At 46.7% G+C, this 24,155-nt stretch overlaps 1 protein-coding gene across 1 annotated transcript in view; it reads right to left on the bottom strand.

Annotated features, from left to right (window-relative positions):
* Positions 1 to 280: 280 nt before the first annotated feature.
* OTOP1 (otopetrin 1) overlaps positions 281 to 24,155 on the bottom strand; it is a 37,533-nt gene continuing 13,658 nt past the window's right edge. Inside the window, exons 2-6 of the mRNA XM_032329918.1 lie at positions 23,003 to 23,139; positions 19,297 to 19,355; positions 12,596 to 12,726; positions 8,521 to 9,449; positions 281 to 1,634 (exon numbers count right to left, since the gene is read on the bottom strand). Coding sequence (XP_032185809.1) covers positions 1,464 to 1,634; positions 8,521 to 9,449; positions 12,596 to 12,726; positions 19,297 to 19,355; positions 23,003 to 23,139 — 1,427 coding nt within the window. The 3' untranslated portion in view covers positions 281 to 1,463. The remainder of the gene's footprint in view (positions 1,635 to 8,520; positions 9,450 to 12,595; positions 12,727 to 19,296; positions 19,356 to 23,002; positions 23,140 to 24,155) is intronic.

The following is a 24,155-nucleotide window of genomic DNA, read 5'->3' as shown; positions in this document are numbered from 1 at the left end:
CCCAGCAGTCACCATAAAAAGTATCTCCAGACTTTGCCAAATGTCCCCATGGGGACAAGATAGTCCCAGGTTGAAAACCACCACCCTAAATAGAAGGTATGATGGACAACCTTTCACTTTGTTTTTAGTCCATCTGCCCACTTTTTTTTTTTTTCTGGAATGAACATCAAGTATTTGAGTCATGTAAAAAATCTGGTGTTTCTTAATATGCCCTTGCCCATGCTGTCCCCCCTAAAATACACTTAGATGAGAAGATGTTCACATTAGTACTGATGGTTAAGTAAACTACTTTTATTCTGAACTTGAAATGATTATGGCAAAGTACATACAAAGGCCTTCCCCATGTCATTATTTCTTAAGAGGCTTTAAAATATTTATAACCTTTTGAATAGGCATCCTAATTTTAAGTATATGTCTTACAGAAACCATTATATAGGAAATGCTTTACAAAGGTACTTGATTTTTTTGCAGAGTCCCTTATAAAAACCAAAAAGTATAAACACTCTAAAACCAACAAAAGGAAGCTGACTATGGCCCATCCACTTGATGGACTACAATACAGGATCAAAATAATATTTGCAAAGAGTTTGGAACAATGTGAAGGAAGAGTTTATGCTCTTTTGTTAAGTGACAAAGAGGCAGGTACAAAATGGAACCTATCACATCATCACTGGTGAGCATAACAATGATCACAACAAAAAGAATCCTGGGCAGGAAAACAGATAAGAGAAATACAGCAAAGTGTGAAAAATACAACAGTGGCATCTGAGGTGGATTTTTCCTCTCTAGTCTTCTAAAATGTCCACATTTTCTGTAATAAGTATATATGTATTAACAGTGAGAGAAAAAAAAGTAAAATTTTTTAAAAAACCTCAAAATGATCACAAACAAAAATGTGCCAACATTTCGGGCAAGAAATACTTCTCCATACTGACCTATACACTAATTTCCATCCAGATGATAAAAATAACTTTGTTCAAAAACTTAAACATATTCAGAAAGTACAATATGAACTAAACGTGCTTGTCTCTACATTGATCAGCCCTGGGAAGGATAAAATGTAAGGATGATTATATGACTCAGATGGGCAGAAAAAGTTGTAGGGAGTCACATGATAACAGAAAACAATTTTTATGAAAAAAGAACTGGATCATTTTTCTTTCCCCAACCTGGATCCCATTCTTTTAAAACAAAGGAGCTCATTTAAAAGGGGATAAAATAATTTGGGTTCAATTAGAATGAGCTAACCAAGGCCAGATTTCAGCCGCCTCATTGATGCTGAGCTAACTTGATTACATTCACTGGGGTGACGGACAATTCCAGCTCACAGGAAACACAATTGGTACAAACAAAGGCAGCCCTCCCGCATTCGTCAGGCAATGTTTGCCCAACCTGGCCATTCCCAGGTGGCTTCAGTGAATTCTCTTGTTAAGTCACTCCTCGGGCTTTGATGCAGACACAGACTATATCTTACAATAGACCTCAAAGAGAGAGGCAGCTGCATGCATTCGGTAGAAAATAGAAAAAGGCATGGCCAGGTTGACCACAATTATCCAAGGTTCAAAGCCAAAGACAATCTCCTCCAATCCGTTGTCGTACTCAGGGCGGCAGCCGAAGGCGGGAGGGATCCAGAGCTGGAAGAGAAGAGGAGCCTGTGTTAGCAGCCCCCTTGGAAGCCCCATGTGACCCCCAGGCTCTGGCCTGGACTCGGGGACACGGAGCCACACCTGTCTCTGCACCACATGCGCGTCTCCACAGAGCTTGTCAAATCCGCACAGCCCACCTGACCCTTCTCTGTTCCTTGGCCCCATCCTGAGTGAACGCTGTTCACACCCACCTGACTCTCTCCATCCCCACAGCCATCACCTTGGACGGGTCCTCAGAATCCCCCACCGGGATATGGTCACACACACACATCTCCCCCACTCTAGTGGATGCCTTCCATCCACCACAGATCTGACGGTGGGAGTGATCTTTGTAAAGCACACATCTGACCTTGACATTCCTCTGCTTGTCACTCTCCAGTGGCTCCCAACAGCCTTCAGGAGAGAGTCCAATTTCCCCCAGTGACCAGGCACCTGTCCATGTCTCTATGTCCCTCACTATGTCTTTCACTCCCACCTCTGAAGGCCAGATATGCCTTTCTCCCTCAAGCTTCAGCTTTGCTTGTGCCTCTTCCTTTGTCACAGGCTCCCTGTCTGCCTTTTTTGACTGAATCCTACCTTATTCCAAGTCCTGAGATTACCACTCCTTCCAGGAAGTCCTCCTTGATCTAACCAGTCTGGTCAGGAATGCCCTGCGTTCCCACCGCCCCCAGGGTTTACCTACAGCAGAGGTCACCTGTTTATCATACCCGCTTTCACACACTAACATTGGTGCTCAGATCCCAGCCACATGGGCCTGGGCTACTGAGTTCCGGTGTCTCCTCTCTGGCTTGACCTAGAGAGAGAGCCCAGGCCCTGCACACATCCCCCCCAACTAGGGGAAAGGAACACACGTTTTGGAGCACATCTGGGTTTGTGGCTCTTATGGACTCTCATTTAACCCCTCCAAGCCCTCAGTGTCCTCACCTGTAAGATGCGAACACGGACACCCATCTCCCACAGCTCAGAAGAGAATAAAACCCCAATTACTTTGGCAAAACCAAAAGCCATAACCTGTTGTCAACTGCTGCTCATGGAAGCCACACACTGGTCCCCGCCCCCCTTGGTCTCCCTGCCCTGAGTTCTTCTCCTCCACCCCTGCACGGTGGCAGGCAGCCTCTCAGATGACCTCCCCCTCCCATCCCACCTCCTGGGAGTCACGTGCTTGTGAAGCCCCCTCCCCTTGAATCCAGCTCAGCCTAGTGATTTGTCTCTCCCATTGGAATATGACAAAATTCATGAGGTGTCACTTCTGAGATTGGGTAACGAAAGGCTGCAGAGTCCCTCTTGCTCATGCCCTTGTGCAGGAGAGGGAGCTGTCCGCCCCCCCCCCCATTTGTGTGCTGCCTTGTGACCAGGTGCCAAGGGAGCTCCCAGCCCAGCAGCTCTCAAGGAACTCACGCCCTAGACTCAGCAGCACCCCCAGGAGCAGGCTGGGAAAGAGCCCCCAAGAGTCCATTCTGAAGTGGCAGCTGCCCCCAGTGGGCCATGTACTCCTAGTAAGGGACCCTAGCAGAGCACCGGCTGAGCAGGGTTTGGACTCCTGCTCCACAGACGCCATGACAAGGAGGTGGTGTTTGGGTTGCTGAGTGTGGGGTGATTTCTTACAAAGCAGGAACTAATGACATGGGCTTCTTCGTACAGGTGTCACTGTGTATCTCTGCCTCACTGTGTTCTCAGGCTCTGCTTCTCAGGCCCCTCCCACCACTCCACCTGCTCCTCGCCAGCTGGTCCCCAGCTCTTCCTTTGCTCAGTCTCTAGGGGTTGGCCAGAGGCTCACCCCTGGGTCCTTCCCTCTACACACGTGATCTCTGGATGAGCTCCCCCAGTCTTAGCTGTAAGTACCTACTATCGGCCGATGACTCCCCAGCTGGAATCACGCACCTGCTCCTCCCTGGAGGACCCCACAGGCTTCATGGTGTCTCACCTGAATCTCAAACTACCCCCCCCACCACCATCAGCAACATCTTCCTCCCCGTTGCTGTCAAAACTCTAGGTGTCATCCTTGTTTTCTTCACCCTCAAAACCCTCAAAACCCTCCTCCGCCACCCAGCCCATCAGCGAGCTTGGAGGACCATGCCCCAAGACACCCAGGCAGCCGTGTAGCCATTTCTGACCCCATACACCTGCCCAGGCTCCCTGCTCTCCGCTCTCGCCTGGACCATTGCAGCAGCCTCCTACCTGCTCTCCGGCTTACACTGAGCACCCAGATGGGTCCATTCACCACTCAGCTGCCAGACTCATTCCTGATTAAGGACCCACGGGTCTTCATGGCGTAGTTAAAATGAAGTCTACCCCCAACATGGGATTTTAAAGCCCTTTCTCAGCTGGCTGATCCGTTGCCAACCCCTAATCCCACTGCCCGGATGTCCCGCACCCCTGGGGCCCCAGTCAATTGGCCCTTCGTGTGGTGGGAGAGAAAGCCGCTCACCCCAGCCTGGGCATTTTGATCTGAATCAGCCACCAGCTGCGACCTTACACCCTCTCTGCTCATTCTCTGCGGGGCACGCATCCCTGTAACGGTGTCTTGCTTGATGCTTATTGCCGGCTCTGCCCGCCAAGACCGGAAGGAAGGTGGACCCTGGGTCACATTGCCCCCATCACTCACAGCCGTGCTGGCCCTTGGGAGACACCCAGTGGATAGATACTCAGGAGGGAAGGAAGGAGGGAAGACAGAGAGAAAAAAAGGGAAGGACAGATGGTGGGTTCTCTTTCCTGAAATCCAGATCTTTATTTTATTTATTTTATTGCTGTTAAGTTGGCTGGAGCTCTTGCTCCTTGTTCCATCAGGAGGTGGGTCTCTGTCCCCTTCCCTTGACTCTGGGAGATGTGGTCACCACTTGATCCATACAATACAGCAGAAGTGACACCACACAACATCCACACACAGGCCCTAATGTACTGGCACCTCTGGTCTCCCAGCAGGTCAGCTCTGGGGCCCTGAGTTGCCACATAAGAAGCCCTGAGACCCCCACTCTCCATACTGGAGAACCCATGTGGATGCACTATAGCCAAGCCCCCCTAGCCCACCCCAGCCACCAGATCTTGGACCCTCCAGCCCAGTCCGCCCACCAACCCCGGCTGAAGCCGAGAAGAACAGGAGGATTTGCCAGCCAAGCCCCATCAGCATCTCTAACCCACAAGGTCGTAAGACCTAAACCCATGGCTATTGTTGTTGTTGTTGTTGTGATCCTTGTTTTTTTTTTTTTTTTTTTTTTTTTAGAGAGGGAGACAGAGCATTCCAAGGCTCAATCCCATAACCCTGAGATCATAACCTGAGTCAAAATCGAGTCAGATGCCTAACCGATGGAGCCACCCGGGCAGCCCAACAGCTATCATTTTCATCCTACATTTGGGGTCCTTTGTTACGCAGCAGTAGGAAAAGAAACATCTGCCTGTTGGCTACGTTCGCCTGGGCGTCTCCGAGGCACCGCACAGAAGCAGATGTCCAGTACTAAACTCAGGATCTTTCTTCCAGGCTGAGCCTCTCCCCGAGCCTGCCCCCACTTCAGAGTCCCCAGTCTCCATAAATCGCTTCACCATGTCTCCAAGAGCTCAAGTCAGAACCGGGCGTCATTGTTGACGTCTCCCCTCCTTCACACGCTACCACGTGGATGACCCCGGGACGTTATACTGAGTGAGATAACCTGGCTGCTAAGAGAAAAATGCCTTGTGATCCCACTTACGTGAGCTCCGTGGGGTGGTTGAAGTCACAGAGACAGGAGGTGGGGCGCCATTGGCAGGACCCGGGGTGGTGGGCATAGGGGCTGTTTCGTGCCTGCCAAACTACAGTTTGCAGGGCGGAAAGGTTTCAGACACGGGTGGGGGGGGCACAATAGTGTGAGTGGACTTCCAACTACTGGACTATAGGCTTTAAAAGGGTTAAAATGGGGCGCATCTGGGTGGTTCAGTCGGTTAAGCGTCTGCCTTCTGCTCAGGTCATGATCCCGGGGCCCTGGGATCAAGTCTGGCACCAGATTCCCTGCTCTGCTCCCTGCTCCATCTGCCTGCTGCTCCCCCTGCTCATGCTCTATCAGATAAATAAATAAAATCTTTAGAATAAATAAATAAAAATGGTTAAATGGGAAATTTTATGCTATGTGCCATTTACTACAATTAAAAATGAAGCTGAATTAAAAAGAAACGAAGCAGGATTCAGATTCTGTCCTGACCTTGAAAGCTTTCGGTGGTTTTCTGCTGCATTTGGGATTCCGTCCTGCCTGTGGCCATGGCTCAGGAGGCCCTGCGTGGTCTGCCACGGCACCTTTCATGGGTCCTTTCCCTTGCATGCCCTCGCTCGCTGTGTGGGTTTCCCTTCCTGCTCCTGGAGCATTTCCAGCAGGTCCTGCCTGGCACAGCATCTCCTGTGCCTGTCGTTCTGCCTGACCTCCCCGCCCTCACCTGCCACCATTGCCCCAGACCCCTGTGTTTCCACGGCACCCTAAATTCCATTGTCAACACCACCACCCTTCTTTGTTCACTTCACAGCCAGCTGTAGTCCCCTCCTAGACCCCAGCCACCCGGTCCTGGAACAGAGATGTCCTCCCGTGGGACCCCCCACAGGTCTGTGAGTGCTTCCCGTGGAGTCGGCTGAGGGCACCCTCGCCATCACTCTGCAACAAATTCCGTCCTCTGGCTCACTCCCCAGTGAACAGAGGCAGGGCCTGGGGACATCGGGGGCTGAACTCAGACATGGAGAGACAGCGTGTGTCCCCCTCCTGGGACAGAGCCCAGAGTCTGGCCTCTGGGTCCCAACAGACCATCTGTTAGCAGTTGATTCCACTATCCCACTGCTCTTCTTGTCCAAGCTTGTCCAAAAATGCAAGCCACCTTCCTCACCAGCGGTCAAGCAAAGAATTCACAGGGAAAGTGGCTTTCCTGAACTTGCTGAAGACAGATCTATTCATCCCTGTGGGTGCGGAGGAAAAACAATACACATTAGGGAAATTCTGGAACCAACTCCAATTCTGTCAGATGAGCTGATACACCCCTCCTGTAAAACACAGACAAGCCTCCTGTAAAACACAGCCCCGCTGTAGTTGTCAATATCTCTCTCGTTTTCCCGTTTAACTCTTTCATCCACTGCTGTGCCCGCATAGTGCCCGACATACAGCAGGTGCTCCATAAGTGCCAATTCAATGAAAGAGGAGGGCCCACCTAGAGCCAAACTTTCCTGGGACCCCCTTCTTCCTTCAAAGGTCCTCATAACTGTCCACCGACCGGAGGAGGACCGAGGTCCGGGACATCCAAAGCAAGACTCAGATTAGATCCTCACGCCCACTACTCTGGGTCAAGAGCCCATCATTTCCCATCTGGGAAGACAGAGGGCTGCTTTTTTGTTCAGGTGTCCCGGCCCTCAGGCTTCCCTCTCTCCAACATTCTCACACCTGCTGCTAAGGAGATCATTCCACAACACAAACCAGAAGGGACCGCCATTGCCTCCAGCATAAAGACCAGACTCAGTCAGGCTTATGAAGTTCACTCGAGCCAGACCCACTAACGGGACTCGCCTTCCTGCTTCCCGAGCCACCACTCTCCTTGATGTGCATGGGATTCATGCTAAACTACGTGCTGCTCCCAAAATAGGCCATGGTGTCTTCTGCCTCTGTGCCTTTGAACATGGTGTGCCCTCTGCTCCAAATGCTTTCGCTTGCCTTGACCACCTGGCAAACTTCCAGCCTTTCCTGGACACCGAGACAGCCAAAACTGAGATGCTGCACAATGTCAACAGTGCTACTTTCCACCAGAGGCTGGAAGGCAAAATTCCACATCCCTAGCCTCTCTTGCAGCAAGAGGTGGCCATGTGAAAGCCACTGCCTAGTGCTAATACTTCTCTCCTTCTTCATGTCTTAATCCCAGACGTGATGGTTGGTGCTGTTGCAGTCACCTTGTGGCCATACGGCAACAAGCACCATACTAAGCATGGTGAAGTGGAGAGATGAATGTACCTAGATCCTTGATAATAGAGTTCAGCTGCCAGGCCAAGCCCAAATTGCCAACCTTCAGAATTCTTATGTTTAAGGCTGAAGATATCACTGGCCCAGCTTTCTATTCTTTATAGCCAAAAGCACTCTCAACTAAGCCTGGGCCTCCCTTCCATCCTTCCTGACTCAGTGAAGCCCCTCCCTGGATCCACGTCCCCATGACACTTTGCACACACCTGTCCCAATGATTGTCCTGCTCACTGTACATTTTTCCCTTGTGTCCCTCCTCCCTAGACTGTGACCCCCCCTGAAGAAGAGGTTGTTGGGAAAGGTCATCCCAAAGACACAGCTGGTAGTTGACCCCTGAGCTGGACCGAGGTACTCAGAGGCTCCTCACCCCCTCTCTTCTCCTTGGAATGTGGGCTCTGCTGGCCTTTTTTTGCTCCCAGAAGCTGCTCCAAGGACACAGCCCTGAAATAAGGATGTGGTGTTGAGAACACCTGCACAGTATACGGGACCAAGCCTGGCTGAGGCTTCTCTGGCTGTGTATCTACAAGCTTTTACAATTTGGCAGGCAGGGGCAGAGATCCGCTTGTCTTGCTACTGCCCCAGACAGGCCTTGTATAAAAGTTCCCTTGGCTTGTGAAAACCGTCACCTACAAAGCTGGAATGGCCTGCTCTCTCTGCCACCTCTTCTTGCCCTCCGCATGGGGGGTTCTGTTTCAGATCACACCCGGGAGGGTGTAACCGACAGACCTGGAGCCGTCTCAGCTGCTGTCTTTAGCCCCAATCCCAGCCGCCAGCATCCAGCTGTAGGCAAGGAAGTGGCTTTCATTCCAGCGTCATTCTTTAACCTGACCCTTGAATCATTTTGCTAATAAGCTGCCTCCATTCAGGAAAAGCAAGGGGAAAAGTTTGATTATTTTTAAGATAAAGAACTCAATGCAGATTACCGAGATATTGCAGAGGAACAAAAAGGCTGCAATGTTCCTCAACACTCTTCTCTTGGCATCGCCTTGCAAGAAACGGGGCTGGCCGGCTGGGCCCGGGGTCCCTTCCTGGCTCCTCTCCTCTGCCTCTCTGCCAAGGCCGTCTCTCGGGTGCGTATTTCCGTTGGCTGTGTGGGGCATCTCCCTGCCCAGGGAAGCCACGTCCATGGCCAGGGCTTCGCTCTTGAGGCAGGACGAGGCGAGGGATATGGTATCATCGTTGCAGACTGTAACTACCCGCAGGGTCCTGATGTCCTCAGAGAGCTTCTCCGGCTCCCGGTGAATGGACTCGATGATGAAGAGGTTCTGGATATATTTCTCGGCAATCACCAGGATGGAGTAGGGCAGGTTGAACCAGGTGTACAGGGGGCGTGCTTCAGCACAGAAGATGGCCAAGATGGAGCCCCAGGAGATGAGCCAGGAGCCGGAGGCAGTGCTCACCAAGAGGTCCGCATCCAGTTTGCGGGCGGGGTTTCGGGACTCATCTAGTGACTTCTCATCTATCCTGTAGATCCGAATTCCAAGCAGCCCCGCAGCCCCCATGAGCATCAGCAAGGCAATAGCGTATAGGTAGAACATGATGAGTGCCAACTCGCTCTTGGTTTTGGAGTGCCCGATCTGAACCAGATACACCACCACAACCCCAATCGTGGCGGCCAGCACGGTCAGGCCCAGGACTGAGCCTGCCATGACCCCAGGAAACTTGAACTCCATGTTCTGATGCTGCTGACTGTCCACTTTGCGTCCAACATTCTTCCACAGGACGTAGAGCATTGTAGAAGCCAGGATCTGATACTCTATGTTGAAGGGGTAGAGGTAGTATATCCCCTGGGATATGGCAGAGCAGAACGTCGGGGGCGAGCAGTTACATGGAGGCGTGTGGTCATCCAAGACTGGGGGTCAGAGGACATGCATTGGGGGGTGGTTAGCATGGTCAATGGGCAAGTGGAAAAATACAGAGAAATATTTCCACGGAGGATTCACACATGGGTTTTCCCATTGAATTCAAGCTTTGTTTGGTGGCTTATTGTCATGTTTAATATTATGGCTAAGTTAACAGCCATGAGTACTGCCTGCATGAATCATAGTTTATCCATACACCAGCCCCTGTGAATGGTATCGTGGAAACTTCCTTAACGTATAAAGATGTTTGCAAGATGTTGCTGAGCAAAAGAAGCTTGCTAAAGAGGATAGAGTATAATTCCATTTTTATAAACTATAGGTATATAGATGATAGACAGACATAGAAAAAATCTGTAAGGATATAAGCGAAAAGGTTAACAATGGTTATCTCTGGGGGTGGGGGTGGGGAATGGTCTGATGAGCACCGGTGTTATATGCAACTGACAAATCATCCAATGCTATATCTAAAACTAATGATGTACTATAGATTGGCTAATTGAATTTAAATTTTAAAAAAGAACTATTTCCTAATAAATAAATAAATAAATAATAAGATATGTAAGAAAAGCCTTAAAGATGATACAGCTATTGTCTCTGATCTATAATTCTAATCTGTTTTAAGGGACAAGTCAAAAATGTTATTAAAGCATTAGGTAAAATTTTGTGTGTTCATGTGTGTTTGCATGTGTGCATGCACATGAGAGAGAGAAAGAAACACATCAGTGTCTGACAATTTAGAAACTGTTCAGTGAATTTTGGTACATCCATACAATGAAATGGTAGGTGGCCATTAAAAATTATAATTAGGGGTGCCTGGGTGGCTCAGTGGGTTAAAGCCTCTGCCTTCGGCTCAGGTCATGATCTCAGGGGCCTGGGATCAAGCCGCACATCAGGCTCTCTGCTCGGTGGGGAGCCTGCTTCTCTTCCTATCTCTCTCTCTGCCTGCCTTTCTGCCTACTTGTGATCTCTGCCTGTCAAATAAATAAATAAAATCTTTTTAAAAATTATGATTAAGTTGTGTTGTAATGATACAGGAAAACAATCATGTTACATGATAATGGAAACAAGTAAGAATAAATTCTGTATACAGTATCTTCTAAATGCATATCACAGCTCAGTACTCAGTTGTGAAATCAATTTAGTGGGTAGCTGCTAATATATTTTTTCAACAGAATGGATTTGTCACAGAATAGAACAGAATGGGATGGAATGACAACAGTGACAATGGAAATGTGAGCATCTCTGATACGGTAAGGTTACTATTTCATGACATATCTGTGCACACACAGGTCTGTGTGCATTTGGGTTGCAATGTAAGTTCTGTTTCTTATTACAGGCTTCCGCAAAAAAAAAAAAAAGATTGAATAGCTATAGCATGATCTTAATTATAAATAAATAAATAGGACACTACAAAAAATAAACCAATATTAGCAGCATGGAACTACATTTCCGGGCAGGTGCTATTGTAGATTTTTTTCCTTTACACTTTGTCATTATTTTAGCTTATAATTTGCATATGCCAGGAATAAAATCAGTTGGAAAGCTCTGTGGTAGCAGAAATCACCTCACCTTTGCAGAACACCACAATTTTGAACTCCTAAGGAGTTTCCCACCACGTGAACCCAGTACACTACTCCACAAAAGTCAGGGGAAGAAATTGAGGAGAAAGGCTCAGATGAACAGAATGTTAGAGCTGATGGAGTCCTTCCGTTGTAGATGTATCCATGTCTGCATTCCCACAAGGGTTCCTGGAGCCAGACCAAATCCTGGTTCTGTGAACCTGGGCTAGTTACCTAACTTCCCTGTGGCTTGATGGCTTCATCCATATGATAAGGTCAAAACTGACTACTCCACAGTGTTTGGGGTCCAGAATTAAGTGTGCCACATAGAAGTACTAGAGCAGCATGCCAGACACTCAGCAGACACTTAATAAAAGTTTGTTTTTGTCATTGTTTTCACTGCTATTACTGTTACGGGCACTGACAAGGAAAAGAGAAGAACTTCTCCAAGAGTTGGCAGCCAGCGAGGGGGTAAAGGAATAGGGTGTACCCCTGATTTCACCATCCCCACCCAACTGGTAAGGAAACAGTTTTAAGGTTGCCCTAAAGAAACATGCATGGCTCAGTCAGTTAGGCATCGGACTCTTGGTTTCAGCTCAGGTCATGATCTCAAGGTTATGAGTTCAAGCCTAGCATCTGGCTCCAAGCTGGGTAGTGAGTCTGTTTGAGATCCTCTCTCTCCCCCTTTCTCTTCCCTTCTCTCTCTCTTTTTCTCTCTCTCTCAAATACATAAATAAATTTTAAAAAATAAATAAAGTTGCCTTTGGTGATGGCCCTGGGGTCATACAGGGAGTGTCAATGTGTAATACATCAAACCTGAAAGGGACTCCCTGAAAGTGTCTGTTGTGGGCTCTTTCACTTCATGAATGAGAAAAGTGAGGCCCAGAGAGGTTGAATGGCTTCCAAAAGTCACACAGCCAGTATGCAATGAGAACAAAACCCAAATCTGGGTTATGTGTTTCCTGTATATTTCCTCTCCCCACATTCCTGTCAGCCCAATCCCACTGCTCTAAGAGAGAAGCAACAGGTCATAAATGCTAAAGAACTTGGGAAGGAGTTTGATTGGCACCACAGACTCTCAAAGAGAAGCAAGAGGGAATAAAGATGGGTCAAAAGTACAAGCCTGGTAGAGTTCAATAACAACTTCAAACAAACTGAAACCAATTAACAGCAACCCTTAGACTTCTCTGGGTATTTTTAAAAAGCTATACTTTTAGTCAAATGAACTGGTAATAGAGGCTTAATTAAAAACACAATGACTGCCAATTTTCCGTAGTTGTAAACAAAGACATTCACTTCCATTCCAAACTGTACCGTGAGAAATGGTACCCTAAATGATCACCCTTGGGTCTGACAAGTCCCTGAGTCACCGAAGAAACCATTAATTACACTCAGCATGTCCTACTTATGGAACCAGGATGAGGGACTCCGGAGGTTTTGAAAGATTTTCAACAACAGATGATTGTCTGGCCAGTGTTGAGTTGGGTGGACCCGATTCCCCTCCATCTCCGAGCATTCTGTCTCTGTGGGGTTCCAAGAGGTCCCAGAGTGGGGGAAGGGCAACTTGTAGCACTCACCGATGGTGATGTTCCCAAAGCCCAGAGTGATGAGCCGTTCCTTGTGCTCATTAAGTTGGTGCTTTGATTCATTCAGGACACCATTGGTCCACAGAAGCAGATTGGTGAACACCGAGTGGATCACCCCAAACCTGAAGAATACAAGGACTCAGTTACTGAACAGCCCTGGGAGGCTCCAAGCCCCATAGGGTGAGATGGAGACATGGCACGGGTGCACACTCACACACACACACGCCCACATGCATGCACATGCATGTTTCCTTCTTAGCCATGATTCTGGTTTCACCAGGCAACTCAGACTCTGGGTGGGTCCCTGTCTGGGGAGAGGCAGTTCCGTGGGAGCTTCCAAAGCCACAGTCCTGGCATTCTGTCATAGTCTTGAACCTGCCACTTCTCAACTCACTGTCAATGGGACAAAAAGAAACTGGGTCTTGGAAGCAGAGGTCGAGGGATGGAAAATTACTGAAAGCATGCACCATCCCCACCATACCCCAAACCCTTTCTTCCAGAAGGGAAGAAGAGAGAACCATGAGGGAAAGAGGAAGGCCTACACTGGAAATCTAGAGAGTTGGGCATGCCCTTACTGTTGGCTGGCCAACCCAGTGATCATCATCCACTCCCTCTGTCTTGCCACTTACCTTTAGAGAAACTGAAGCAAGTCAGAGACTTGCTCTCTGGTCTCCCTTGAAGCTAGGCATGGCCACCCTAGCCAGTGGGGTGTGAGGTCATGACTACTGGGCACTACCGAAAGTTTCTGCCTTCATAATGAAAGAGATGAAAATAAGAAAAGCCTACTCACTGTCCCTCTCCTTTTTATTTCTAGCCTTGAATATAGACATGAAGGCTGGTGTTCTGGCAGCTATCTTGTGACCATGAAGCAAGAAGCATAGGATGAAATGCTAACCCACTGAGAATGACAGAGCAAAAGCATAGAGTCTGTTCTGTGGTAAAATGCTGAGCCACTGGAGTCTCAGATAGGCTCAGGAATTAGGTTGAGGTCACAAATAAAGACAGTAGCTGCCTTGGGGTTTGAAGAAGTAGTAAGCAGCAGAGCTGTCCTAGTCTGATCCCAGGGCCTGCCCTTGCCTCAATGACCCGTGGCTCCTGGGAAGAAGAAGATGAAGAGAAAGGAGGACATTAGACTCTGGCACAGAAGAGAGGTCTGTGGGGAATAGTGTTCCAAAGGGATCACAGCCTGTCTCAAAACTTCCAGTCCCCCATGCCTGCGGTTTAAGATGTATGCACATTGGTAGTTTCCAGGCACTTAACAATGGGCCTTGCGGGTAGCAGAAGCAATGAATCCTGGTGATTTGGGAGAGGCATCCTTGAAGCATGCAGAGCTGATGGTTCCTTGGGTGGAGAGCACAATATCAGAGGAAGCATGCCCCAACCCATCTAACGAAGAGCACGCTTGTCCATGATCTGCCCACAGGAAAACTGCTACAACTGGGTCCTCAATCCTGACCTTTCCTCTCCTCTGAGTTTTAACCCCAGCCGACCCCCCTGGGGCTCCCACAAGTGACTGCAAGCCAAACTTCCCTCGTCTGAACCTTGGCTTCCTTGGGCAGCTGCAGAATGCCCAGGCACATGTAGAGAAGGAAACAGGTGTTTGCTCATCTGCTCACCCCTCTGCTTGCCCAGCTCTATAGACTGTGGCCAGCCTGCCCCAGGGCATCTGGGAGGCACAAGGTAGATCCTTGGACAAACGTAGACAATGCTGTTTGCCTCAGGCTGGTTACCTTTTCTTTTACTTATAATGCACACATCTCCCTTTTCTTCTCTTCTTTCCTGAGCCAAATGGCACTGTCCAATCCCAGGCCCAAGGAAGCCGATGAGATAATGTCCACGCCACCTGCAACCAGAGCCTGGCGTGCCAGGTGAGCTCCCTGCGGGCTGGCAGCCTCCTGCTGGTCTGACCTGGAAATTGTCCTATAACCTAAAGGACTTCCTTGTGCCAGGCCACCTTTCTCAAACTTGGGGCTGATAGCCCCAGACCACAACAAAGACAAGTCTTCCATGAGCCACTTCTTTCTTTTTTTTTTTTTTAAATTCCATGAGCCACTTCTTTTTTTTTTTTTTTTTTTTTTTTTTTGGTTTTCATATTTAATTTATTTTTTATTTTTTTATTTCCAGCATAACAGTATTCATTATTTTTGCACCACACCCCGTGCTCCATGCAATCCGTGCCCTCTATAATACCCACCACCTGGTACCCCAACCTCCCACCCCCCGTCCCTTCAAAACCCTCAGATTGTTTTTCAGAGTCCATAGTCTCTCATGGTTCACCTCCGCTTCCAATTTCCCCCAACTCCCTTCTCCACTCTAAGTCCCCATGTCCTCCATGCTATTTGTTATGCTCCACAAATAAGTGAAACCATATGATAATTGACTCTCTCTGCTTGACTTATTTCACTCAGCATAATCTCTTCCAGTCCCGTCCATGTTGCTACAAAAGTTGGGTATTCATCCTTTCTGATGGAGGCATAATACTCTATCCCCAGGGGTACAGGTCTGTGAATCACCAGGTTTACACACTTCACAGCACTCACCAAAGCACATACCCTCCCCAATGTCCATAATCCCACCCCCTTCTCCCAAACCCCCTCCCCCCAGCAACCCTCAGTTTGTTTTGTGAGATTAAAAGTCACTTATGGTTTGTCTCCCTCCCAATCCCATCTTGTTTCCTTTATCTTCTCCTACCCACTTAAGCCCCCATGTTGCATCACCACTTCCTCATATCAAGGAGATCATATGATAGTTGTCTTTCTCTGCTTGACTTATTTCGCTAAGCATGATACGCTCTAGTTCCATCCATGTTGTCGCAAATGGCAAGATTTCATTTCTTTTGATGGCTGCATAGTATTCCATTGTGTATATATACCACATCTTCTTGATCCATTCATCTGTTGATGGACATCTAGGTTCTTTCCATAGTTTGGCTATTGTGGACATTGCTGCTATAAACAGTCGGGTGCACGTGCCCCTTTGGATCACTACGTTTGTATCCTTAGGGTAAATACCCAATAGTGCAATTGCTGGGTCATAGGGCAGTTCTATTTTCAACATTTTGAGGAACCTCCATGCTGTTTTCCAGAGTGGCTGCACCAGCTTGCATTCCCACCAACAGTGTAGGAGGGTTCCCCTTTCTCCGCATCCTCGCCAACATCTGTCATTTCCTGACTTGTTGATTTTAGCCATTCTGACTGGTGTGAGGTGATATCTCATTGTGGTTTTGATTTGTATTTCCCTGATGCCGAGTGATATGGAGCACTTTTTCATGTGTCTGTTGGCCATCTGGATGTCTTCTTTGCAGAAATGTCTGTTCATGTCCTCTGCCCATTTCTTGATTGGATTATTTGTTCTTTGGGTGTTGAGTTTGCTAAGTTCTTTATAGATTCTGGACACTAGTCCTTTATCTGATATGTCATTTGCAAATATCTTCTCCCATTCTGTCAGTTGTCTTTTGATTTTGTTAACCGTTTCCTTTGATAGAGGGCACATACCTCAATATCATCAAAGCCATCTATGAAAAACCCACCGCAAATATCATTCTCAATGGAGAAAAACTGAAAGCTTTTCCGCTAAGGTCAGGAACACGGCAGGGATGTCCATTATCACCACTGCTATTCAACATAGTACTAGAGGTCCTAGCCTCAGCAATCAGACAACAAAAGGAAATTAAAGGCATCCAAATCGGCAAAGAAGAAGTCAAATTATCACTCTTCGCAGATGATATGATACTATATGTGGAAAACCCAAAAGACTCCACTCCAAAACTGCTAGAACTTATACAGGAATTCAGTAAAGTGTCAGGATATAAAATCAATGCACAGAAATCAGTTGCATTTCTCTACACCAACAGCAAGACAGAAGAAAGAGAAATTAAGGAGTCAATCCCATTTACAATTGCACCCAAAACCATAAGATACCTAGGAATAAACCTAACCAAAGAGACACAGAATCTATACTCAGAAAACTATAAAGTACTCATGAAAGAAATTGAGGAAGACACAAAGAAATGGAAAAATGTTCCATGCTCCTGGATTGGAAGAATAAATATTGTGAAAATGTCTATGCTACCTAAAGCAATCTACACATTTAATGCAATTCCTATCAAAGTACCATCCATCTTTTTCAAAGAAATGGAACAAATAATGCTAAAATTTATATGGAACCAGAAAAGACCTCGAATAGCCAAAGGGATATTGAAAAAGAAAGCCAACGTTGGTGGCATCACAATTCCGGACTTCAAGCTCTATTACAAAGCTGTCGTCATCAAGACAGCATGGTACTGGCACAAAAACAGACACATAGATCAATGGAACAGAATAGAGAGCCCAGAAATAGACCCTCAACTCTATGGTCAACTAATCTTCGACAAAGCAGGAAAGAATGTCCAATGGCAAAAAGACAGCCTCTTCAATAAATGGTGCTGGGAAAATTGGACAGCCACATGCAGAAAAATGAAATTGGACCATTTCCTTACACCACACACAAAAATAGACTCAAAATGGATGAAGGACCTCAATGTGCGAAAGGAATCCATCAAAATCCTTGAGGAGAACACAGGCAGCAACCTCTTTGACCTCAACCGCAGCAACATCTTCCTAGGAACAACGCAAAAGGCAAGGGAAGCAAGGGCAAAAATGAACTATTGGGATTTCATCAAGATCAAAAGCTTTTGCACACCATGAGCCACTTCTAATCTCAGTTTATGTTCTCAGCTCTGCTTGCAGAACTCCTGTTCCTTCAAACCTCACCCTGGGGAAGAGAAAAGGACTCAAGCAAGTTAAGGAGAATTCTTAGATCAGGAGAAATGTCCCAGGATATACTAAAAGCATAGGACATGGAATATTAGATCAAAAGACCAGAAAACAAAAACAAAAACAAAAACAAGTCCAGGAGTGGTAAGTTCTGAAGCCTTCAGGGTCTGACAGGAAATATGAAAGAAGAAAGCAGGTCTGGGGCACATTAGGGAGTGGTGGGGTTTGAAGCAAACTGAGAGAACAGCCCCCACTCAGCTCTAGCCCTTTGTTGTATGCACTTTTGGGATTGCCAAATCTTCCAATTTTTCTAGAGAAGTATGAATCTAAAGCCTGAAGGTGGTGAGTAACCCAAAAATATTTTAACACTTCACCCTACAAATGGAACAGATTAAATCAAGCTCTATGCCTATCTTGTTCAAGCCTCTCTCTGTCAAGATTAGCAAAGGGGCCCCAAGACAGGGAGAGGCTTGTGTCCAGTCACTCAGGAAGCAGGGCCCACACAGTGTTGTGTCCCAACCCCAGAGTTCCCTCAGATGACAGATCCAGGTGGCAAATGTCTGGGTGTGTGGCCCAAACATAACCAAAACAGCGTGGTTATCCAAACACTGACGGTGCAAGACACAGATGGGAGCCACACATGTGATTTTAGATTTTCTTATCCCCACATTTCTGAAACGTGGTAAGACAAGGAACAGGTGAACGTGGGTTGGAATAATTTTCTCTGAAACCCAATCTCTCAAATACACTATGATGTCAACATATAATCAATACAAACAATATGTTCTGTTTGTCATCCTAGTCTCCGGAATCTGGTATTTGTGTACTTCCTGCACGTCTCCATTGGAAGTAACCCCAGCTCCAGGGCTCTGTAGCCAGCTGTGTCTGGCGGCAGCTGTACTGGGCAGCAAGGATGTGGAAGGCAAACCCATTTTCTGCCTGCGGGGAAACAGACCCAATGTCCTAAGGCTGTTATTACACAAGTGACAAAAGCAAAGAGAGAGACCTCACCAGCAAAGCCAGGGGGCCACTGCGGTCACAGCAACACATGGAAATCACTCCCAGTGGCGATTGGGAGCTGTCTGGGGCTAGCCCAGGCTGCCAGGGCACAGCTCCCGGGACCTACCCCTTTGTTCCTGGGATAATGCTGGCGCATCACCCCTGCCTGGCAGCCAGCTCTGCGCACACTAGCCACGTGGTTCATGCTTAACTGCTTGCTGAGGCTGATGCTTCCCACATAAGGAGATTGGTGCAAGTTATTTCTGTATCAATAATTTATCAAAATAGTTCCATCCAGTGGTCATCCATAAATCAGTCTTTTAAATATCTCTTGTCATTTCCAGTGCTACTGGGGGATTGTCTATTGTCTGTTCTTCACTGAGAGGAGAGATCTTTCTAGGAAGCAAAAGCTGATCCTTTGATTCACTGGTATGTGTGCACCCAGGGCTTTCTTGCATGAGAACAATACTTCCCATCTTGTTAATTCGCCCTGTTATCCTATCGGTTCGTTCCCTCGATCTTCACAATAGCTGAGAGAAAGGGGACAAATATAGTCACTGATCCCATGCTCACTGAGCACTTGTCATGCATTAGGCACACACTTCAGACCCATTACGTCATTCAGTCCTCAGAGTTTGGCTCTACTATTATCTCCATTTTACAGATGAGGAAAACCGAGAATCATAAGGGAAAGTGTCTCAGATGGCAGCATGGGAATTGAAACCCACATTGTCCTATTTCATCCTACTTCCCGGCTGTCCCCAGAAAAAGGTGGATGGTGCAGGGTCTCCTCCCTCTCCTACAAGGGAGGGCTTTGCTTGTTGGGATGGAGGGGAGAGTTGGCCTCATATTTACAATCCAAGATCCATAGCTGCCATGACTTTGTTTGTTCTACATGTACACCAAATTCAATAGTAAAGCAAGTCCCATGATGTTTACCTTTCCAGGGTTTTGAAAGACTGGATGACATCCTTTGCGTGCCCCCAAAGAAAATACACCTAGGAAATAAAGGAAAAAAAGAAAGATGCTTCGGTGAAAACCATCATTGTATTTGCATGATGAGAAGCTATGAAACTTGCAGAACAGAATGGGAAGGTGTTGAGGACCTCAGTGACCTCCTATCCCAGATTCGTCTCAGGTGTCAGTGCCATTCCTTGGTGGGGACCACGCTCCTCCTGGAGCCCAGGGTGAGAACCGAGTGAGGCTTCCAGGTTTGGGAGGAAGAGCTTCCAGGTCAGGTTGAAGCTATTGGCGGGGATGGGGCTTGGGGAGTGGTAGCCCGGGTCTATCACCTGTGTTAGGCTTCCTCCAAGAACTATCCACCAAACAGTTCCTATGCCAGTGGCCTGACACCGTATTTTAAGTGCTTAAATGAAGAGAAGATTGATTCAAGCTGGTCCTTCATTTCCCTGTGTGCCATGCACCACCCAGCACAGGGCAGGGACCCATGGGGGAGGCTAGTGTGGAACCTGTGTACAGATCCCTGGGCTAAGTCAGTGTACCTTTCTCCAGGTCTTTTCCCTTCCATGAAACAGGGATGGTAACATTGCTGACCTTGGAGGGTATTATGATCCATCATGAGATGACCCAGGCTAAGTATTTAGAACAGCCCTTGGAGTACTCGCGTTTTCAGTGAACGCTCTCCACCAGCAACTTACTCCCTGTTAGCTGAAATCCTCCTGCCTATCTGCTTTGTTTGCGCTCCTAAAATATTTGGGGCTTTATTTCACACACACAAGCACACACTGAGCACCCACCACATACCATACATTTTGGGGCACTTTATTAATTTGTCTCACTTAATCTTCATTGTGCAATTAAGTGCTACCAAAGGATAATCAGATAGCACAAAAGAAAAGAATTCATGAACACATCATCGCTCTCCCATTGTTTTACCTAAGACTTACTGGCCTGCTCTGAAAACACTTTCAGGGCACAGTTCCTGAAACATCCAGCAACTTAAAAGTCTGACAGCAGTGGCTCCTGGTGGAGATGACTTTCAACCCAACAATAGGGAAGCAGTTTGGTAAAGGCTTTATCAATAATTTCCAAATTAGAAATTATCAATAATTTCCAAATTAGACAGCCACTTCACTGATGCATTCATAAGGACTTCATAGCACCCCCCAAAAAAGTTTACAATTTTTTAGGTGAAACTTCAGAAGCGAAAATTCTGCCCCTTCTCCTTAAAACTTCCACAAGAACATACACTGGAGTATAAAGAAGGAACAGAACACAAAAACAACAACAAATGTTTCAGTTAATGGGCTTATAGATACATTGTTGCTCTCTTTTCTAATTTTTTCTGTTAAATTTTATTTTTAAAACAAATATCTTTTAATTACCATGGACTCCAACCATCCCATTTCTGGGCATATATGCAAAGGAACTGAATGCAGGGTCTCAAAAAGGTATTTGTACACCCTTGTTTATGGTAGCATGAATCACAATAGCCAACAGGTAAAAGCAACCCAGGTGTCCATCGGTGGAGGAGTAAACAGAATGTGGTCCATCCATACAATGGAATATTGCTCAGCCTTAAACAGGAAGGAAATCCTGACACCTGCTACAATATGGATAAACCTTGAAGACAATTAGGTCGGTGAAACAAAGCCGGTCACAAAAGTACAAACACTGTATGATTCTCCTTATCTGGGGTACCTAGAGTAGTCGAATTTGTACTCATAGACATAGGAAATAGAATAGTGAGTGCCAGGGGCTGGGGGAGGAGGGAATCAGCAGTTAGTGTTTAACGGGGATGGAGTTTTAATTTTGCAAGATGAAAGAGTTCTGTTATCCACAGGAGTGTGGATACACTTAATACTACTGAACTGCAGCTAAGACAGCACATTTTATGATATATATTATATATACACACATATAATATAATATATATATTAGCACAATTTTAAAATAAATACCATATTGTTTTAAAAGAATGTCTTTCATTCCTCAGTCATCTAGTGTAGCAAAGGCATGTAGTAAGTGACAACTAGGTACAGGATGCTTGATTAGTTGGCTGATAAAATGCCTTAAATTAGGAAGATAGAGATCTACCACCCACAGAGTAACAGAGTGATATTTTGAAAAGTCACATCTGTCCAGGTCATGCCTCTCCTTAAAGCCTTCAATGTCTCCCCCTTGCCCTCAAGATAAAGTTCAAATCCTGAGTGGCTGTCAGCCTTGGTAAAGTGCTTTATACACGGTAGCACCTTTAATCCTCACAACAACCCCGAGAAGTAAGCCCTTTACAGATGAGACCCGTGATGCCCAGAGAGGTTAAGTAATTTGCCAGAGCTCACATTGCTGGTGCAAACCAGGGCCGGGTCTTCTGACCAGAGTCCATGCTCATAAGCCCTACACCAAACCATGGCTCTGTCGGTGCCCATTGCGCCAGCCCACCTCCCCGCTCAGACCCAGACATCTTCTCCCTGTCATGTGGGAAGACCATGCATCCCCCAATGTCCTCTTTTAACATCTCTAACACACCACACCCCTCTTTCCTTGACAACTCTGGGGCTCTTCCTGGCAAAAACCATCCCTCACGCCAAAGCTGGCGAGAGTCTTCCCTGGTACTCCTTCATCGCTGGGTGACTTTGGTCAAAGCATCGAGCCTCCGTGTTGTCACGGTCTGTGTTTATGAACGCCTCCCCATCTGACTGACACTGCCCTCCACCCTTGCACTCTTAGTCCTGGGAACAGTATTTGCTGGGTTCAGAGTGAAGGCGGCAAGGCAAGAAGGAAAGATGGGAGGGAGGAAGGGAAACTGGTTCTTTCTGGTCTCACTAAGGTTCTCCACATTGTCACTGGAATCACTATATGTCTCTGTCAGCATGGATTTGACTCCCCTGAAATAAATAACCAACAAACGAATTGTCGGTGATTCCAAGACAATATGCCATAGATCGGGTGGCTTAAAACAACAAAAATGTGTTTGCTCACAGTCTGAGAGGCCAGAAGTCCAAGATCAAGGTGTAGGCAAGGTTGGTCTCTCCTGGGACCTGCCCCCCACCCTGACATGTGGATGGCCATCTCCCTCCAGCCTCCTCACATGTTCTTCCTTCTCTGTGAGTCTGTGTCCTAATCTCCCCGTTCTTATAAAGACACCAACTCTATTAAAATAGGGCCACCCCTATGACCTCATTTAACCTGAATTATCTCCAAAAAGACCCTATCTCCAAATACAATCTTTCAGTGACCCAAAGGAGAGTACACGGGGTCTCTTTCGGACAAGAATGTTCTAAGATGGATTGTGGTGACAGTTGCACAACCCCATGAATATACCAAACCACTGATTTGCACAACTTAAAGGGCTAAATCGTATGATGTGTGAGTTACAGCTCCATAAAGCTTAATGAACTATGTTCAAATTCCACCCGTTCCCCTACGCTTTTGCTGGTAGACTCAAGCTTGGCAAGATTTCCTAACTCTCCGTTACAATTTTTACCTCATAGGATTCCCACAAAGATGGCCAAGGAAACACAGAGACCCATTTTTCAGGGGAGGCAGCTGAAGGATTGAGCCTCAGGGAAGGAGTCAAACTTACCTTACTCTGCACCCCCCCACCCAGTGCATCCCTTTCATACACACCCCGGGATGCAGGTAATGGGAGCCAAGGCAACATAAATAAACATTGTCAGGTTACCTGCAACAGAGTATGTGCTGCATGTGTGACGGGGAAGACTCCTTCAGTGGCCGATAGACATTCAGAAAATCCAATGAAGTACCCAACTTTAAGGCATCCCAGGATGATGGTAATGGCCGCAAACAGTGTGATACTACCTAAATTGAGTGGGGGGAAGAGCATAGAAACACACACCTATAAGTGCTGATATTCACGGAAGTTACTTCCAAACAAACCACATTAAACCCTCACTGATACAGTCAAATAACTTTGACGAGGCTGCCAAGACCATTCAGGGAGGAAAGGGCAGTCAATTCCACAAATGGCGCTGGGAGCACAGATATCCAGTCGCAGAAGAATGAAGTTTACCTCACCTTCCACTACATACAAAAATTAACTCCAAAAAAATCAACGCTTTGAATGTAAAACCTAACATTATAAAACTCTTAGAAGAAAACATAGAGGAAAATGTTTACAGTGTTGGACTGGGCAGTGATTTATTGGAAAGGACACCAAAAGAACAAGCAGCCAAAATTAAGATGGATACATTGCACTACATCAGAATGAAAAAGCCTTTGGCTATTGGAGGACACTAGCAGCCCTCAGAAGGGAAGAAAATATTTGCGAACCGTGTATCTGATAAGGGGTTAGTATCCAGAATCCATAAACATCTATAATTCAACAACAACCAATAAAAATGCCAATTAAAAATGAGCAAAAGACTTGAATAGATTATTTCTCCAAGAAAGACTTATAAATGGCTAATTAATGCATGAAAAGATGCCCAACATAATTCATCATCAAGGAAACGCAAATCGAAAACACAATGAGATAGCACCTCACAGCTATTAGGATGGCTGCTAGCAACTCCCCCCCCCCAAAAAACCAAGCAAATAAAAAACAAAAATAGGATAGAGAAAGAAAGGAAAGAAGAAAAAAATAACAAATGTTAGCAAGGATGTGAAGAAATGGGAACCTGTGTACCCTGCTGATGGGAAGGTAAAATGGTGCAGTCACTGGAAAACAGAACGTCTGTTTCTCAAAGAATTAAAAGAGTATTTCCACCTGGTCCAGAAATCCCACTTTTGGGTATATCCCCAAGAAGATCAAAACCAGGGACACAAAAGGTTATTTGTACATCCATGTTTGTGGCAGCGTTATTCACAACAGCCAA

Source organism: Mustela erminea, chromosome 2 (genome assembly GCF_009829155.1).
Source record: "Mustela erminea isolate mMusErm1 chromosome 2, mMusErm1.Pri, whole genome shotgun sequence".
Classification (NCBI taxonomy): Eukaryota; Metazoa; Chordata; class Mammalia; order Carnivora; family Mustelidae; genus Mustela; species Mustela erminea.
The sequence above is the reverse complement of the archived record's forward strand: the minus strand, read 5'-3'. Positions and strand labels throughout refer to the sequence as shown.